The sequence below is a fragment of the Paramisgurnus dabryanus genome, chromosome 8, assembly GCF_030506205.2.
Source record: "Paramisgurnus dabryanus chromosome 8, PD_genome_1.1, whole genome shotgun sequence".
Lineage (NCBI taxonomy): Eukaryota > Metazoa > Chordata > Actinopteri > Cypriniformes > Cobitidae > Paramisgurnus > Paramisgurnus dabryanus.
In genome coordinates, this window is record NC_133344.1 from 24669728 (window position 1) to 24689238 (window position 19511).

The following is a 19511-nucleotide window of genomic DNA, read 5'->3' on the forward strand; positions in this document are numbered from 1 at the left end:
CAGAGTGTTTGTTGTTTAATTAATTCATCTCCAGACCACACAGTCTATGCTCCAGACACATGAACCTAACTATTGTCGGGAATTCGTTCATAAATGTTATTAACAAAACATATAGTTGAGAACATTCTTGTGTTTTGGGGTGTTTGCTTGTAAAAAGGTCCCCTGGCTGGGTCGGTCGGTCTTTCTGTGTTTCCTTCCACAGTCAAAAACATACAGGTTAAGTGAATTGGAAATGTCAAATTGCCCTTCGCCAACGTGTGTATGGATGTGTAGATGAACCTGCACTGTAAAAAACAACCTATAGAATTTACTCAAAAAAATTGTTGTAACAATTTGCACTCACTTTGTTTGAGTAAATTATATCCTATATATTTGATTAAAAAGTACCTAAATTTAATTACTATGATAAAGTAAAAAAAATTAGGTAAGGTCTACCTATTTTTTTCATAACTAATTACTTATAAAAAAATGAATAACATTAACCCTATTGGTATTAAGGCACAGATCTATTAAATTATTATTAATAATGATAAGCCATTAAGAAACATTACATATTACTTATTCAGAGAGGGTTGAATAAGAAAAAAGTCATGCACAAGATTGCATAAATTGCTTGCTTTATTGACCAAATAACATTCTGTAAACATTTAAAACTAATTATTGGACGTATAGAGGGGTTGCAAGTTTACAAACATTGCAGGGTGCGCGCGCAACCAAGGGGCAGAAAGACCGATTGGTGAGCTGATCTGCTACTGCAACAACCTTAATTATTGAAGCGTTCTTTAATGTTTGTACATAAATAAGACTTGATTTTAGTTGTATCTGTTTTTCTGTCTTTATTTTTGCAGTGTTACTGTGATACATGTATGAATTATAATTTTATAATTATAATGCTAGTAACGTAATAGTCGCATCTACTGGTATGTTAACATCAGGCACCCAGCACTGACTCTGTTGGTACTATTTTCCACGCAAAAATTCCTTGGCATTTTGACTTACAGACACCGCTACTAGCATACAACACAATGCACGTCTCTTCTTTCTGCCCCTCGGTTGCGCGCGCAACCAGTTAGTGACGTCGCCGTGCAACCCGTCTATAATAACCCCAATACATTTCAAGTGAAATACAGTACACGTGCATAAAACATTGAACACTAACAAGAAGTAGGCCTACTTACATTCAATTTTAAGTGATTCAACTTCATATACAAGTCTCATATATAACATATGAACTCCGAAATACTTTTTTGAACAGACATTAAATAGCGAAAGGCAACGTTAAGTATATATCCGTAAATGATAATAATAATAATAATAATAATAAAATGGCTTCATAAATGGATCCCTTCTAAAACAAAACTCAATATATTAACAGATAAATGCAAGAAAACTTTTACAGTAATTATCTAGCATCGACAGCTTTACCGTTGTTTGTTTGTCTGCTCGACGCCCTCCCGTCTGTATCGTACATCAACCGTCGGCTGCTCTCTCTCGTCACGTGGCTTGCTCAAGTTCAACCACTCATATTGAGCAGCTCCGCTGTTCACGAGATTCAGACATGTAAATAATAATAATGGAAGTTAATATTTTAATCATAAATATGGATATTTATTCGTATTCGCAGGTGCAAGAACTGGGCGATGTTTCATTCAAAGCTAACCTGAATGACATATTCTAACCTATCAATCTGTCAACAACAGAGACAGAGAAGCACGCAAATGACTAAACTTCTGGTAGATTTTACAGTTAACCAACTTAACATTTCCATTCATGATGATATCAACAAGTTAAATAAAAACTTACCTGTCAACAAACCTCAGTTCTCCCGCCGATATGATATGAAAAAATGGTGACTCGAGTCCCGCCTGGATGTTGATTCATGCGCACTTTGCGGTGCTAAGGCCAATATTTTGGGGTATATGTTACTTATTTTTTTAGTATTGCAGTTATTACTGTTAAAAATTGGATAGTGAAGGTAGAATATACCCATTATTTTTTATTTTACTTGCTAGCTTATATACTTAATTAAATTATAACTAATTTTCATGGGTTAAATTTAACACCCTCCAGAGTAATTTTTTACAGTGTGTCCTTGCTATGAATGTAGCCATAGATGCTGGAATAGTGAATAAATAAATACATTCAGAGAATTTAGCTGATGCTAACCAATCATAAATTGTGAGCTTTACAAAAGTATACGGCTACTTGACATGCGAGTAGATTTTTGGACATGAAACATTGATTTGAGATCATTTTTTAGATCGTTTGTAACAAATGCAAATCTCCACAATCTGTTTACAACATAAAATAGCAGATTACTTCACATACTTATCTTGATGTTTATGGAGAAACACATACTTTCCATAAAATAAAACCAAACCCTCAACCAATCATTAAAATAAGTTGTAAGTTATGTGCAATGTAAGACAGTTTGAACATTGAGGGGCGATTTCCTGGACAGGGTTTAGATTAATCCAGGACTAGGCATTAGTTAGTTATATTAAGATATAGGCAGTGTGCATCTTGAGACAAAACAATGTCACTGATATATTTTAAGATGTCAATGCAAGCTAATTTCAGTTAGATAACTTACTCCAGCCATATCAAAATTACCCCATGATTTACTTACCCTGAAGCCATCCAAAATACATATTTCAATCATCTTTCAGACGAACACATTTGGTGTTATTTTAATAAATGTCCTTCCTAGCTTTATAACGATAAAAAAACTGCGATCATAGAATAATTTCTTACTTAAACCCGAAAAAAATGCATCCATCATTCACAAAAATAATCCACACAACTCCAAAGCGTTAATAAAGGTCTTCTGCCGGTAATCGACGCTATTTTGTAAAATAAATATCCATATTTTCCACTTTATAAACTATAATACTAGCTTCCGGTAAAGGCGCGATTATGGACTCACGAGAGTTTAGCGTGGTGAGCGTTCGTTGCCATAGTGACCGTCCAAGATGCCGTTGTTAATAGATTTTTATCTAATTTTAGTTTAGCTTTAATGAAAATATATGGAGAAAATTGAAAGTGTAAAATTTATAAAATCACCCATTACTTAAAACACGCACTTACCCTCCTGTGGATATCTAAAACACTTAATAAATGCGTCATGATGTATTTGCTTTTGGAAATCGTTTGCTATTATTTTATGATCAAATATGAAGAGTGTGTTTCCTTAACGAGATGCGTTTCAAACATCTCAGTTTTTTTTGATGGTGCATTCAAATTAATATCAATCAAACTGCTGTCTTCATAACTAAAAAAAAATACAGCACACAAGTAGCACAATAAAAATATGGTAACATAATAATAAACATGTTTTGACAATAAAAAAAACAGAGTTATCTGGTTTTGAAACCAAACTCTTCATATCTTCTTTCATTTAATACATCACAATATTTATTTCCTGTAGGCATCTTTTCATTTTTTACTGAATACACAAATTAAAATGCATTAGCTTCAAAAACTGCTTTGTCACGCCAGCCTACAATGAACAAGGCAAACACATTGCTGGATTTCAGACAAATGTATTTATCATTCTTGCTTTTTTCAGATTGCACAGCTCAGACATTTTACAATCTTGAAGATGAAGAGTCACTACGTCCAAACGGAGATAAAGTCAACAGTCTGTTTGCGGCCGGTCAGCAGAGTGCACTTCTGGCAAAATTACAGAGGTTTCTATCAGCCAAACACATACGAGAGCAAAACAAAGAGCGTTGTGACTTGGCTCAACAGGTAAATTGCACCATTTGAAGGGAGAACTGCTTTAAAACAGGTGATATCGCTCACTCAGACCTAAAGTGCTACGGTTCGACCATGTAATATGGGCCTGCCGAGATGCAGGCAACTCAAGGACTAAAATAAGAGGCTCAGAAAAGCAAACATCACCAAATCATTCGGCATCACTGGCAAGTTAGCTTAAATAACCGATAAATACAGATCATATAAACCTGTCAGGAGAAATTGCTATCACTTTCAACTCTTTGCATGTTGTGTGAATGTGGTTATTTAAACAAGGATAAAAAAAAGATGAAGCATACTCTTCTTGCAGGTGCAGAAGGTTACACATTAAAAATGAGTTAAATAGCAGCAGTTGAATAGGAATGACAATGAACAAATGCCTGGAGTTAAAAAAAAACAACATGGCTAAGACACCAGGTAAATTCAATGGTAAAAGACCTGGTTGGAGAGTTCCCTCAGTAGGGTTTTTGTGTGAGCAGGTGGCCAGCACTTAATGCCTGTGTGTCTGTGTTCGTCCCAGTCTTTATAGGTGTAGAGGGGGCGGGGCTAGTTCCTTTAAAGCTCATTCCAACTTTCTGTCCCATGTTCATTCTGTCTGTGCCCTCCACCCCCTCTTTCCATCAGAGTTCAAGTTCTTTGGACACTTTGGTGGCGATGTCCCGAAAGGCAAGCGGTGCCCCCCATAGGCGCTTAAATCGAACCCCGCTGGTCTCGGCGGGGCCGTTGGGCAGCTGGCACACCTCAGCTTCAAAGGCAACGCGGGAACCAGCGGCTCCGTGGGTGCAGGACAGGAGGAAGGGCCCGGCCTGGTGAACCTGGCAGCCGCACCCCTGAGCTGCCTCCCGGAGAGCCAGCACCACCTCGGCCGGGTCCCTGGGGCTCCGTACCTTCACATCCCAGCCGGATCGGGGGGTCCGGGGCTCTGACGCTTTTTGATACCCAGATAGATAGCGACTGTGAAGAGATGAGGAGAAGGCAGGGGGAGGTGAAATGGAAAGTGGGTGGCCATGTGTGGATGGGGGGTGTGAGATGGGGACAAGAGAGAAATATATTAGAAATGTGTTTAAGCAAACACATTAAACTGTAAATTCATCTGATTTCAACGTACTTCTAATGTCATTTAAATACGATCATTTACTTTTAAAAAACTGCTTTATATGAAATACAAAATATGTGACTGTGCCTGTAAAGTCATTTTTTATGATTTGTAAAGAATGTTCTGTGAAAATATTAACTTGATATATTGACTAAGACCATTTCAAATATTGAAATAAAGTTAAATCAAACTTTGATACTCATAATCTAATAATTTGATTGAGACTTAGCCCGGATTCACAGACCGGGTCGCATATATTTGGGCTTTTTAACTTTAAATCCAGTAAGGTCACTGTCCTGCAGGGTTTAGCTCCAACCCTTATCAAACAGACCTGAAAAATCTGATCTTCAGGATTACTTGAAACACACAAGTAGTTTGATAAGGGTTAAAACTAAACTCTAGAGGGCAGTGTCCCTACTGGACCAGATCTGGTTTATAAAACATTTAAAATATTCTTCTGTCAAGACATTTATTGTCATAAAATGATCTTCAGGGTAGAAAAGGTCAACCGCTAATACCGTTACCTTGCAGCAAACACTGGAGTTCCTCAGGATAATAAAATCATGTTTACAACAAGCAGTTAAACTGAACATTACTTAATTCAGCTGTAAGTCATGAAACCTGAAGAAAGTTTTTTGAGGCCTATAAATAAAAAAACTCTTACAAATTTCAATGCACTCAATTGTTAATGCTGAAAAATGATATTTGATGATTAAAACATACAGCATTCATACTCAAAAAATAAAAGAATAAAATAGTAATCAAGCAGAGTAGTTTTATGTATGCTAGAACTGAAACATCTCAGATTCCTGTGCAGCCGTACATCACCTGTCATGCATGCATAACATATGCCGTATATATGGTTTTTGTACATTTAAGGTTAAATTTCATCTTAATAACGTGTCCAGATCAACCGAGCATGGAAAATCAACAAAAGCACGCAGCATGTCATTCAAACATCCATGTTTAAACAAACTGATATATGACTGTGACTTTCCAAATGATTTATGCAATATCCAACAACTGCCAATAGGTAATATACAGTGTTTAATAGAAAAGGTAAAGACAAATACAGAGATCTATATAACTTCTACATAGATCTAAGCTAGTTTTAATGCACAGTATACACACACTGTTATCTATAAAATGGACACGATTCAGTCACATTCGGATCAGTCTGATCTGCCATGGTACATAGCACATGCTAGAAATTACCTGTTGTTTTTAGTTTGATTTTTTGTAGTTGTGTCTGTAGCTTAGGAGAAGTAACAGAGACAATCAAAGAGTCTTTAGTTAAAGTAGTACGTATGGAAAGATTTGCAAAATATATTTTTTTACTGAACATTTATTAGGTGTTTATTAAGATGATGTTTATTCTAGAACTGTTGTTTTATTATCTACCTATTTTCAGTTTGCCTTCTGTTTGAGTTGTTTGCTTGTTTTCTGAAATGAAGAAAACGGTCCACAATTGCGGCACGGACAGATTGTGTGACTTTCTCAATAACGCTAAAATATGTATAAAAAAAATAACTCTCACCTTGTGACCGGAGATCTGCAGACTCTCTCAGGTTCGTCTGTGACCCTCAAGAAGAAGACAAATGTTTATGTTAGAAATCAATCAGCCAATAGAGTGGAAAGTAGCACTGTTTATCCCGCCCCCCAGTCAAACAACCAATCACAAGATCAAACAACACTGATGTCACCTTTAGAAATCCACAAAAATCACCACTGACAACAAAAGAAATGCAATGAATGTAATAAACAGCACAACTGTAAGTTTTCCGAGGACTAATTTTGTGTTAGTCACATGGTAGTTTTTTGTTATTTCATACCTAAAAAATCCAACTAAGACCAGCATAAGCTGGTAGCTGGTTTTAGCTGGTCCTACCATCCTGGCAAAGCTTAAAAAAGTAACAAAAACCAGCTTGCTACACCAGCGAAACTAGCAACTCGTTTTAGCGGGTTTTTTTTTCAGTAGGGAGTTCACAAATATATCCTATATAACACTTAACATCTCACTAAACCAGTTACTAATATGTCTTATTTCTGAGTTTATTAATCTAGTTTTCTATGTGAGAAGTATTAGATGTTAGAAGTGCAAATGAAACAAGCCACTATTCTGCCAGTTCACATATTTCCACATGAGGGCGCTGCAGTTCAAGGCTGTGATTGTGAAACTTTCCATTGACATGATGTAGCAAATGAGGAAGCAAATGGATTCCCTCTTAAAGAGACAGTACATAGCCCCTCCTCAAACATTAGAGTGAAAATGGAGGCTCCCTGTTGGGTTTAAGTAAACAATATCTGGAGAGAAATCACATATGGCAGGCAAGGGAGGCAAATGAGCTTGGCCAACAGTAAGTGAGACTTGCCACAAAAGGATAAAATGCAGGTTTCATAACTAATCTGGATTAAAAGTGGACAGTGGAAGCCCATGCTCTGCTTTCTTCAAATTTAGCTTCGGTTCGAATTGATTTCAATCATTCCTATGCAGGGAGACTATTTCTTTTGTAAATGAAGTACAGAGTTTTAGGTTATTAGGTACAGTAAACTCTTTATATCATCTTATGCCTTAGGCCAAGCTAAGTGCCATTCCTGTGAGTGAGTCAGAGAAGTGATGCAGATGCTCTGGTGTATAAAGTCCCTTGAGAACAAACAACAAAGACATTGGATATAATATTAAAAGATAACACCAACATTTAGTTCTGAATTTTTAAAGCCTGTTGACCATTTTTTCACCCTCATGTCATTCAACACCTTTTTGACTTTATGTGCTTCATACAGGGTTCCCACACCTTAGTTAACTTCAAATTCAAGGACCTTTCAAGGACTTTCCAGGTCCAATACCTTAAATTAAAGGACTAAATGTGGGGACACATTTCAAGTGAGAGCAAAATTACATTGTGTTACCTTTTAAGATACTGTGCAAAAAGCATTTTGGTATGAATCAACATTTGCATAAAGAAGATATAAGCATTAAAAGCGAACAGTTTAGCATGTGTGCTTAAAAAGTCTAGAAATTTTTTTCTTGATATTATCCTACACTACACAGGGAATAATATAGATTTTGTTTTCCAGAAAACCTTTTGCATAAAATAGATTCAAGCACTTTCAATCACCTGTATCTATACATGTATATTTTTTAAAACTTCCCAAGGCCTTGAATTCCCCCCAGATTCACAAACTTTTAAGGAAGAAGGACCCGTGGGAACCCTGTTCATGAACAAAAATGACCAGTGCTCTTTCAATAATACAATAGGGCTGCTGAGTTTCAAAAAAGCAAAGAAAGTACAATAAACGTGGTCCAAGCCATGAGCTATGCCATGAACAATATTAACTTTAGGGAATCTGAAAAATGCATGTTTGGTTTAACCTGATACTTGTTGTGGCGGATTCCCAGACAGGGTTTATCCTAGTCCAGACTAAAATGCATTGAGTTGCCCTAATTTAAAGGAAAACACCAACGTTTTTTTATATTTTACTATGTTCTTACCTCAACTTAGACTAACAAATACATACCTATCTTTTTTGAACGTGTATATTTAATCTTTGTACAGCGAGTTGTGAATGTGTTAGCATTTAACCTAGCCTCATTCATTCCTTAGGATCCAAACAGTGATGTATTTAAAAGCCACTAAACACTTCCATGCTTTCCCCATTTAAAGACTGTTACATGAGTAGTTACACGAGTAATATGGTGGCACAAAATAAAATGTGGCAAATTTTTTACGCGGATAAAAAATGCAGGGCAGAAAAGCACTTAGTTTGCAGCACTTCGACCTGATTTTACTGTTATTGTGTATTTTTTCTAGGACAACATGTTGTCAACTACTGTTGTATTAATATGTGGTCTATAAATAAATTGAACATTAAATATTGTAAAAAAGCGTTATATAAATACATTTGAATAGAATTGGAAAAGGGCTTGAAAAGGTTTGGAATGACATGAAGGTGCGTAAATGATAACCAAATTAAAATTTCTGGGTGAACTTTCCCTTTTTTATTTAGTACAGGTTTTTAGGTAACAGGCTCAAGGGATACTCTGACACCCGGTGCCAACAAGCGTACCAAAGAAGCTGAGGTGAGACAGTGAGTGATTTGACAAATGGCAGACTGACTGGACATGTGCTGGTATTCTGTAATTCAATATACCATGGAAATTAACATGCATGGTAGGTTATATTGGACATAGGGAGAGAAACAAGAGGTTTCAAGTTTAGTTTAATTCATTTGATATTGTGCATTAAATTAAATTTCCAAAAAAACAAAAGAATTATGTAGAGACCCTTTGATTTTTTTAAAAATATTTATTAAAAATGCATTGAACTAAAGCAAATCTAAAAAACTAAAGAAGTAAAATTTTGCAATGTGAAAAAGGCATTAAAACCACTGTGATAAAGGCTTTATAAGGATTTGAAACCAGCACATGCCCAGTATTGACAGATGGGAAACAGGCCACAAACAGTAAGAAAACTTACTAACTGTTTTTGATCCCTGTGGCAGAGTGCAGCCCGAGACGGACTTGTTTGAGCTCTGGCGCTTAGACGGGTCAAGATTGACCCTAAGAGTTGATGGGGGAAGAATATAGAGAGATAGAAGAACAGTGTGGTAGCAAGAAAAGAGAAGGGACAGGAAGATTCAGAAAAAAATAAGACTGTAGCTGATTGGCAAGGAAAAAGGCAAAAAACAAATAAAACAGAAACACAAGAGCACCCAAGACCATAATACAGAGGAAAACGAGAGGAGTGGGAGTTTAAAGCTGTTGGTTAAAAACAAAGGAGGCTTGAGGCATGGTACATATGCAGAGTAAGGACTTAACCTATTGGACGTCACCCTGGACAGGTGATGAATCTTAAAAGATGGAAGTGTTGGGTTTAATCTAATAAAGAGTAGCTCTGCTGTACATCTCTGGAAAGTATTTATTTTTGGCTTTCAGCCCAGAAGGGCACATAAACTATTTCACCGAAGAGCAAAAAGCCCCATCAGCGTTACTACACACTGCTGAACATCTCTATTCAATTACCGACTCCAAACGTATATCTAACTCCATTACCTCCACAGGACAATGGGCACCTAACCAAATGAAAGATGGCTTCTAGAGTCGGTTTCATTTTGATTTCACATGGCTAAATATTCTTAACAAATGGAGGCAGGATATAAAGAATGAACCAATGACGTGGAAGAGATTTGTTTTCTATAATCTCTCACACAGTTACAAAGCACCATCTCTTTCTCCTCTTACCTGCGTGTGAGTTTGGAGGTCAGCTTGGAGAACAAGTTGGTGGTCGCCCGGCTGCGTGAATGTGGCAGAGGGCTGGCTTCGTGGGACAGGGTGGGTGAGGTCGGCGGTGCGTGGCTGGAGGCCCGATGGTCCCGTAGCTGACCTCCGTGAAAGGTGCTACGAATGGTTGTGCCCCTCGTCAGGCGAGAGCGCTCAGAAGATACAGAGCTAGACGCCCCGGCTCCAGAGATACTGTGGGTGGATGGGGAGGCTGGAGGTATTCGATGTGACAAGGAGCTGAGGTGAAATAAAAACAAGAATTGGAATTAAATGTAGCATAAACTCTGTTCATCAGGAAACAAACTGTTTCTAAGGAAAGGAAAGCATATAAACTGTTGATGTACGAGAGGTGACAAAACTCTTCTAAGCAATCCTAATAACAATCCAATAGACATGAATTTCAGAGAAACTTGGAACGGGAATCTTTTGATTTGGGCTAATAGGCAACCATCATCCAGAACACCCTTAGCCACTTTTGTACAGACAAACACTCATTTTTTAGGATAATTTAATATATTCAGGAAAGGCTAAAAAGAAAGTGACAACTCATGATAGTTTAGATCTCAGTAAATGGAGAGACAGCTGTGGCTGGGTTTAGCTGAGTGTAAATGATGGGCAGGATGCTGAGTCACTGTGGCATGAACTCTTGTGTTCTGATTTCATCTGAGAAACAGCCACTTAAGCCAAATTAAAACTAAGCCCTAAAAACGCTTGCACACAACTGCACATCTGAATGGCTGAGGAGGAGGCTTGCAGGAAATTAAAGAAAGAAATCACATCACAAGATGTGTTTTGCATGCATTAATCTTGTTCCCAAACCTGGGGCAATGTCTAAAGTGAAAGTGAAACTAGATTTATTTGGGAAAATAGTGCCTTCCCTAGCAAAAGACTTCCAAGTAATTTTTTATGTGTTGCTATGCAATCAGACAGCAGATTACTCCGGATCGGATCCGCACTGAATCTGCGTCGAAGTCAGCAGTTTGGGTGCGGATCTGGCCAGGAGTCGTCTGATGTTCGGGATATTTGCTAATTTGTTCTGGATGGTTTCCAGGTGGTTAATCACTGGTTTGTTTGGTTGCCAGGGTGTTGCTATGTGATTGCTAAAGTGTTGGTGGTTGCTTACTAATTAAAAGATCCCATCCCAAACTTTTTATAATAAGTCCCTGAATAAGTCCTTTAAAATAAAATGATGGTACTTTGTCCCCCAATTTATTGTCTGCCAGGAAAAAATCAAGGTCGGGTTATAGGGACAATCGAAGACTAGTGGTTAGGGAGTCGAGCTTGCAACCCAAAGGTTGTGGTTCGTGTCTTATGGCTGACACGAGGTGCAACTGAGGTTGAGCAAGGCACCTTAAGCCCGGAGTATAGTCTGTTTTTTACGTGTACGCCTTGCAAAGTATAGTTTATTTGACTCCTACGTGTATACAGACGTTCGACGCATATGCATTGCAAAAAATGCAATTTACCTCCAGGCACACATGTGACCAACATGTACAATGTAGGGTGGGTTTCAAAAAGCCACCCTACTAAAAACAAAAACTGCGTCACGTGCACTGTACATGGACCCTTGCATATGGGTAAAAGTTGGACAGTACTTCAGCCTTTAAGCTCGAAGTACAGTCCCATTTTTATGCTTACACGACGAGGGTCCGCGTACAGTGCGCGTGACACAATTTTCATCATCAGAATAAAAAGCGCCCGCTGTACACGGACCACTGGATTTTTGTAACTGCGCTGTAGAAATAGCTGCCCACTTCTCCGTCTGTGTTTATGTTCAAGACTTGCAGTTTGTGTGTTCATTACTCACTGGGATGGGTTAAATGCAGAGGTCACATTTCAAGTATGCATTCCATACTTGACAAACATGTCACTTTTACTTCCCTTTCGCTTTCACTTACTTTGCAAAGTAATACCAGATTTATTTATGTGATGTCACCATCAAAGATGAATACATTCATTTAAAGTTCTGTTTAAATTTCAATAAATATGTAAGAGCAAACGTAAAAGTGACGCTTGCATTTCCAACCCGGTGTCATATCCGTTTAGCATGTCTCAGCTCTTGGCATCCAAAAGCCTCTGTCCTCTCCATTTCACTCAGTTCTGGCTCTAATCTAACAGATCTCACATGCTGCCTCAGTCTGGCCTGAAGCCACTTTACTTAACGCTCTAAATAACTCTGCTCTCATGGAGCTTAAATACACACACGCATGCACACTCACACACACATTCTGGTTTCCATGTTTTGTGGGGACATTTCATAGACGTAATGCATTTTATACCATACAAACTGTATATTCTATTCCCCTTACCTACCCCATTCCCTAACCCCAACCATCACAGAAACCTTTCTGCTACTTCACATTTTCCAGAAACATCATTTTGTTTGATTTATAAGCTTGTTTCCTCATGGGGACCTCAAAATGTCCCCACAAGGTCACAAAAATACTGGTATTCCTATCTTTGTGGACTCCCACCAACGTGATAATTACCAGGTACACACACACACACACGCACGCACGCACGCACCACACACAAACAGTACACTTAGGATTCCCTGTAACAAGGTTCCACCTGGGTGACTACACTGCAATGCAGACATTAATAGCATCACAAATATGACTCTACCTGTGAAAACCAATTGTACATTAGCAATACAAAAAAAATCTGTAGTAAGGTTTGTAATCATGCGTTTAAACAAGAATGTGCATAAAATGTTTCATAAAGATGTATATTAGTACTTTTTATGTATATTATACGATTGTCTGTGAGATTATAAATCTTCTCTGTGACCCAAGTCAGCAATCAAGTCCCAGTTTTGAAATTTAAGCTTAACATTTCTTCCAAGAATACATCCAAGTTATCTTGCTTATGCTTTCAGATTAAGTGACAGCACCAGCTGCTTTAAAACAACGCCGCAACTCATTTGTGTCTATTTTTATTTTTGTGTAAAACTATAAAAAACATTTTAAATAGGCTTGATTCCTAAATAAATACTCCACCTCCAGAGCTATGAAAAAGCAACCTCTGTGTAATAAACATCCCTCTAGGTAAATTAATTAAAGGGAGTGGAACCGCATGGGTGTGTACAGTACACTACACGTGTTTTAATGTGTCATGCGCGCAAATGTATCTATCACATCACAGTGATGATAATGTTAAGTGTATGGACACGTGTCTACTGTACTGGATGGGCTCAGGGCAAACAGGCTTGTGACCCAGACAATCCATGTGCATGTTCCTCTCTCTCTCTCTCTCTCTCTCTCAGTCACATGACAGCGAGAGAGAGAGCGAGAGAGAGAGAGAGAGAGAGAGAGAGAGAGAGAGAGAGAGAGAGAGAGAGAGAGAGAGAGAGAGAGAGAGAGAGAGAGAGAGAGAGAGAGAGAGAGAGAGAGAGAGAGATGTGCAGCCTGGGAAACAGACTGATGGAGAAGAGGATGATAAAAGGACAGAGAAGCAGACACCATCTGCCACAGCTGAAACATTACAGAGCAAATCCTTGTCGATGAAAATCTCTTCAGCGTGTACAGAACTGCTGTTTCTGGTCCGGTGAACTTTTAGAAAACACTTCTTAAGGCAGTTTAACTAGTTATTAAATAAACTAACAATGGTGAACAGGTTATCATTGAAAAATTTGGTTATTATTCTGACACGTCAAAAACATTGCCACACCAATGTCATTTCCATCACAGTTTTTGATAGCCATCTGCGAAAGTTAAAGGATTACTCCACTTTCTTTATAAAAAATCACTATAATTTACTCACCCCCATGTGATCCAAAATGTTGAAGTCTTCCTTAGTTCAGTCAGAAAAAATGAAGGAAAACATTCCAGGATGTTTTTCCATATAAAAGACTTTATTGGACCCCAACAGTTTAAAGTTTCAATGCAGTTTAAAATTGCAGTTTCAACTTCAAAGTTCTCTAAATGATCCCAAACGAGGCATAAGGGTCTTATCTAGCAAAACGATTGTCATTTTCGGCAAGAAAAATAAAAGAATATGTACTTTTAACCACAACTTCTCGTCTTGCACTATCCGAGTGACGTGCCAGCGCAACCTCACGTAATGCGTCATGCCGTCAAAAGGTCACACGTTACATAAGTGAAACGCACATTTGCAGACCATTTTACATGATAAACTAACACAAGGACATTAATTAATATCATTCCACATACAACAACCACAGAACGGTCCTCTTCTCTTCATTTGGGGCGGTAGTTTCATAGTCTTCATGCATGACCTTATGACAGCATGACGCATGAGTAAATTATCTGGATTTTTTTTTAAGAAAGTGGAGTAATCCTTTAACTCAGATAGTATTCTTTGTATTATATTTGTACACTTTTTGCACAATTTGACTACATTTCACTGGAAATTACTCACATCAAATGTCTTAGATTTCATCACTAGCATGTGCTTCATTGACACTATTGAACATTGTTGTCTCGCTCCCTGGTAATCAAGTTTACTTTAGATAAAAACTATTAGTACACTCTTATGTCAACTCAGCATTGGGTCAAAATGGGACTAGCACAGACATTGGGTTAAATTAACCCAGAAAATGATTTGACCCAACAATGGGTTAAAACAACCCAGCATTTGGGTTGAAACAACCCAGCATTGGTTAAATTACATCCCAAGGGGCTGGGGTCGTCCCGTTTTGACCCAACGCTGGGTTGAAAATAATCCCAGCATTTTTTGTATATTAATCTGTTGGGTAAAACAGAAATTATCCCAGGTACAAGAAAGACACTGCAGTTAAAGAAACATCCACATATACCTAATTTACTAATAAATAATAAAACTATAATATGAATTGTAATAAATATTAAACACAAAGACATACTCAGAGATATAGGCACACTTTACCTGTTTTCCTTCCCGTTTTGCAGTAAGTTGTGTCTGTCGGTGCTGGTGCGGTCTGTACATACATATGTGTTTCTACGGGTCATGGCACTAGAAGGGATGTTGTTCTGTAGAAATATACAAAAAGATTTGAACACATATTTATTGCTTGCCACAGTGCCTGTGTTTTCTTACACATGTGTCCCCTAAAAAATACATATGCACAAAAATTTCTAAAACAAACACTGTAAAAAATTATACGCTGGATTTACTTAAAAAAGTGGATGCAGTATATTTTTAGGTAAATTCAGCCTTTATTTTTTCAGTGTATTTATTCTTGTATCAAATGTAAATGCTTCTTCAGTTCTTGGCAGTGCATTTTATCTCATGAAACTTTAAAAGGAAAAACTTTTGTGCAGTCACTAATGACCCTGCGATTGAATCCCGATTTATACCAATCAAAACAGGGTACATTATATCCCGAGGGAAAGTTGTTGTCATTCATGTATTTAATGTAGAGAAAGTTTTAATGTATGGCACTTGAACTTTCTTTAGGGTGATTTATGTTTTCATATACTATATTGTCAATTCACATAATAATTTACTTATAACAAGATGAAGATGTTTCTTTTCTGTGTGTTTTTACCGTCGTTACATTGACATCTTTGCGGCGGTCTGGGATCTCTGCCTTGTTGGGGTTATTAGCAGCACTGACCATAGGACTGGACGGAGGGATACTACGACTGCCCACCACACTGCCGCTGGTCTTACGTGAGGGCAGACGCTCCTCCTTCAGATCCCCTTCCCCTGCAGTGGTGGGGCTGCGCTTGGGGTGGGCTACTGGCACTGATGGCCCACCTGACAAAGTGAAAAGGTCTTTATGTTAGGTACCAAAAACAAAGTTCATTTCGGAACAGAAATGAGGTCAACTTCACATTTTTTAAATGAATATAAATGATTAAAGTCTATGTAAAGGTAGGATTATTTGGGCGGGGCTAAAACGGTGGCTCAATGATGCACTTGAGCCACGGCGCATGGCCCCGCCCCTAACACAACTACAAGCATCCATTCAGGTTGTAGCTGTATTTGAAAGTTGAGAAAGACGTCAGCTTTCCCGCATTCAAATTTGGTTGGGTGGTTAATAACAAATTTTTCTGTGGTGTGACAAACTCAGAACACATTTAATATCTGACTTTATAGGGACTTTAATAATAAATAAATAAATAAATAATTAAATATACATACATACATACATACATACATATATATATATATATATATATATATATATATATATATATATATATATATATATATAAAATTATTCATGCATCGTCAGAGAAAGGTACAGAAGTGGTCACAACGGTATGCTACCCTTTAAAAAGGCCCTAATTTTTACCATTTAGGTACCAATATGTACCTTTGAGGTACTAATATGCATCAATTAGGTACTCTTTGAAAGGGTACCCCCCCAGTGACCGCTTCTGTCTATTTATGTACTTACAAAAGTCACTGTGCCTCCTCTGCCGGTGGTAGGTAGAAGCACTGCGTTGGGGTTTAGCGTGTGTGGAGGCAGAGGTGGAGCTGGACGAGGAGGTGGACGAGTGTTTGCTGGTGCCGTTTGTGATGGTGCCGGGTCGAACCCGTGCTAGAGAGAGACTGCTGCTTGACCGAGACTCCATACCATCCTGCACAGGAAATCAGATGTTATATACATATCAGCAAGACAACAATCAGGTCTCAGATCAGTGGTGTTCCTTTCTCACCTCGTTCTTGCGGCCTAGCAGCAGGTACGTGGCGAATATCTCGTTGTACTTTTGCGTAGTGAGTGCGTCTTTTATCTCATCACGGGTGTAACCCATTCCTACCATTACATCTGTATGGACAGAGGGAGACAGCAGTGGTTTGACTATTACTCACCTACTTTTTAGCTTGACGCAAGTTACAGGCACATAAACAGTACTTTAGCAAACATGACCAAACCAGATATCCAAGTAGCTTATAAACCTTTTATAAAGCTTATTACCATTTGGATGTAAATATGACACTCCTGTTCTTTTAAATTTAATTTCACTATAAGTTTGTAACAACAGCCAACTCCCAATAACTATTTTATAAGATGGAAATAAAGATGGAAATTAACACATCACAACTGATGTTGCAAGTAGACAACGTCAGACTAAAGTTTCAAGAACAGTCATGTTAAGGTCATGTTATGGCAAAGGTCTTTAGCATCTCTCACCTATACGGCTGGAATCATTATAGCCCTCCACAGGCTCCAGATGTGGCTTCAGCTCATCCCCGTCGTACCCAACGTTTAACCATTTATCTTTCATGATTTGCTAAAAAGAGAAGAAGTCAGAGTTGAAGAGCAAATGCTGATGCCAATCAAACCCAATAAGACTTAACGGGCAAGGCTGTTGACTGCAAGGCGCAGTTCCTCCTCACCTCCAGGGTGCAGCGCTTGGTGGGGTTGAGCACGAGAAACTTGCGCAGGATGCCTTCACAGTCGGTAGACATGTAAAACGGTACACGGTATTTCCCCCGTAACACGCGCTCACGCAGTTCCTGAGGGAATAACACAGACTTCTGTTTAACACCTCATGTGATTATTAACCAGTCACACACTTGTTTACCCCCACGGCACATTTGACCTACAGAAAAGCCTTTTATGAGACAAGTTGTTGCATGTGAGGTGTCTCATTTATACATTATTTAATATGTTGCCATAAGCCACTTTAAAATTACGCACAGGAGCTCTTAATAACAGTTAATTAGTTTTGCATTAAGCCCCAGACTTTACATCAGGTGGAGATGCAACAAAAAAAGAGTAAACAAAAAATGCGCTTAAACCTAAATGTGATTAGTTTTATGAATTTTGCATGTTTCATGCTCACTGCAAAGCACTTTGTAGTCTGGGCTGTATTTACCTTACATAGGAAATGTCATGTCCACATTGGTGTCATCCTAAATTTCCTAGCATCTACCAAATGCCAAAACACTGGTGTACTTTGAGAAGAAATTAACCTTGAGGTTTTGTCCATCAAAGGGAAGGGATCCGCTGACCAGCGTGTAAAGAATAACCCCCAGACTCCAGATGTCTACTTCTGGCCCATCATACTTCTTCCCTTGAAAAAGCTCGGGAGCGGCGTAGGGCGGACTGCCACAGAACGTGTCCAGCTTACTGCCCAGCGTAAATTCATTACTAAAGCCAAAGTCTGCAATCTTGATGTTGGAGTCTGCATCAAGGAGGAGGTTCTCCGCCTGAGAGAGGTGGCATACAGGATATATATGATCAGGAATGAGCAAAAGTAAAAAAGTATAACGCTTAAAACAGCAGTATAAAAAAGCAGTATATGATTCAGAATAAAAGAAGAAAAATAACCTTTAAGTCCCTGTGAACGATATTCTTTTGATGACAGTAATGAACTGCAGACACGATCTGAAACATTGACATGTAGAGAATATCTGTTACGAGTTGACAAAAGACACATAAAACTCAAAAACATGTTTAAAAAGATTTATCTAGTCTTGAATATTTTAGAAACAGGATGCTTTAATATAATAGTTTCCTCTTATGCTCTTCTCTTCAGACATTTATTTAAGGGACTTGTAAACAATGTGTCCTACCTGCCGGAATTTAGAACGTGCCTCCTTTTCCTTCATTCTCCCATGGGATACGAGGTAGTCAAATACTTCACCTATCACAGAATAACAATTAAAAATGAACAGTGTTATTATACAGAATGACTTGCATGCACATTAAACTGGGAATTATACACTCTCAGAAATAAATGTACAAAAGCTGTAACTGGGGTAGTACCCTTTAAAAAAAAAAAGTACACCTTTGTACTAGAGATGCACATAATAAAATCTATATATATATATATATATATATAAAATCTATATAGCTGATTATTCAGACTGATTTCTGCCGGTAACGATGGTTTGGTGGTTTATTAATTTGCTTTGAATAAATTTTGACTATGAAATAATGACCATAAATATTGAACATTAAAATAGTAGTGTTTCTTTACATTTTCTATACACAGTAGAGTTGTTGCAGTGACAGAATTTTCCCACCGGTTAATCAGCGCGTGACAAACCCGGTGATACCAGTAACACTTTCACTTTTGAATTAGACGCAACTGTTTAAATGCAGCGCTTCAGTAGGCTGCGTTAAATTGCGTATGAATTCACGTGCAATGCGAGCGCAACAGCTGATTTAATTTAGTGCTTAAGTCAGTGTGCGCAAGTAATTCTGACGGAAATCCGCAAGTCCCAAAATGAGTAACCGGCTACTCCTCCATAAAGCGCTGCTTGAATGATGGGTTTATTATTATTCTTAAAGGTGCTCTAAGCCAATTCACGTGATTTAGACCATAAAACATTTTTTGTTACATACAGAAAACATCTCCTCACTATCTGCTTGCTGCCTGTCCGCTGATCAAACTGTAAAAAACCGCAATCTCTGTAGACAGCCCAGGCTCTTCAAACTTCAATATAAACACAGTGGCCAAACCTAGCACCACGAAA

The 19511-nt window shown here is 38.1% G+C and overlaps 1 protein-coding gene across 10 annotated transcripts in view; it reads right to left on the bottom strand.

The window, feature by feature from the left end:
* Positions 1 to 3526: 3526 nt before the first annotated feature.
* The window catches only part of mark4b (MAP/microtubule affinity-regulating kinase 4b), a 79139-nt gene continuing 63154 nt past the window's right edge, over positions 3527 to 19511 (bottom strand). Inside the window, exons 6-20 of one of the 10 annotated variants that reach the window (XM_065281128.2) lie at positions 18606 to 18676; positions 18361 to 18417; positions 18003 to 18239; positions 17424 to 17543; positions 17218 to 17317; positions 16742 to 16851; positions 16480 to 16663; positions 15622 to 15833; positions 15000 to 15103; positions 10095 to 10370; positions 9331 to 9413; positions 6390 to 6434; positions 6254 to 6295; positions 6068 to 6107; positions 3527 to 4710 (exon numbers count right to left, since the gene is read on the bottom strand). In XM_065281128.2, coding sequence (XP_065137200.1) covers positions 4377 to 4710; positions 6068 to 6107; positions 6254 to 6295; positions 6390 to 6434; positions 9331 to 9413; positions 10095 to 10370; positions 15000 to 15103; positions 15622 to 15833; positions 16480 to 16663; positions 16742 to 16851; positions 17218 to 17317; positions 17424 to 17543; positions 18003 to 18239; positions 18361 to 18417; positions 18606 to 18676 — 2015 coding nt within the window. In that variant the 3' untranslated portion in view covers positions 3527 to 4376. Of the gene's footprint in view, positions 4711 to 6067; positions 6108 to 6253; positions 6296 to 6389; positions 6435 to 9330; positions 9414 to 10094; positions 10371 to 14999; positions 15104 to 15621; positions 15834 to 16479; positions 16664 to 16741; positions 16852 to 17217; positions 17318 to 17423; positions 17544 to 18002; positions 18240 to 18360; positions 18418 to 18605; positions 18677 to 19511 lie in introns of those variants that run through there. The other 9 variants (XM_065281129.2, XM_065281135.2, XM_065281138.2 and 6 more) reach the window with 9 other exon arrangements.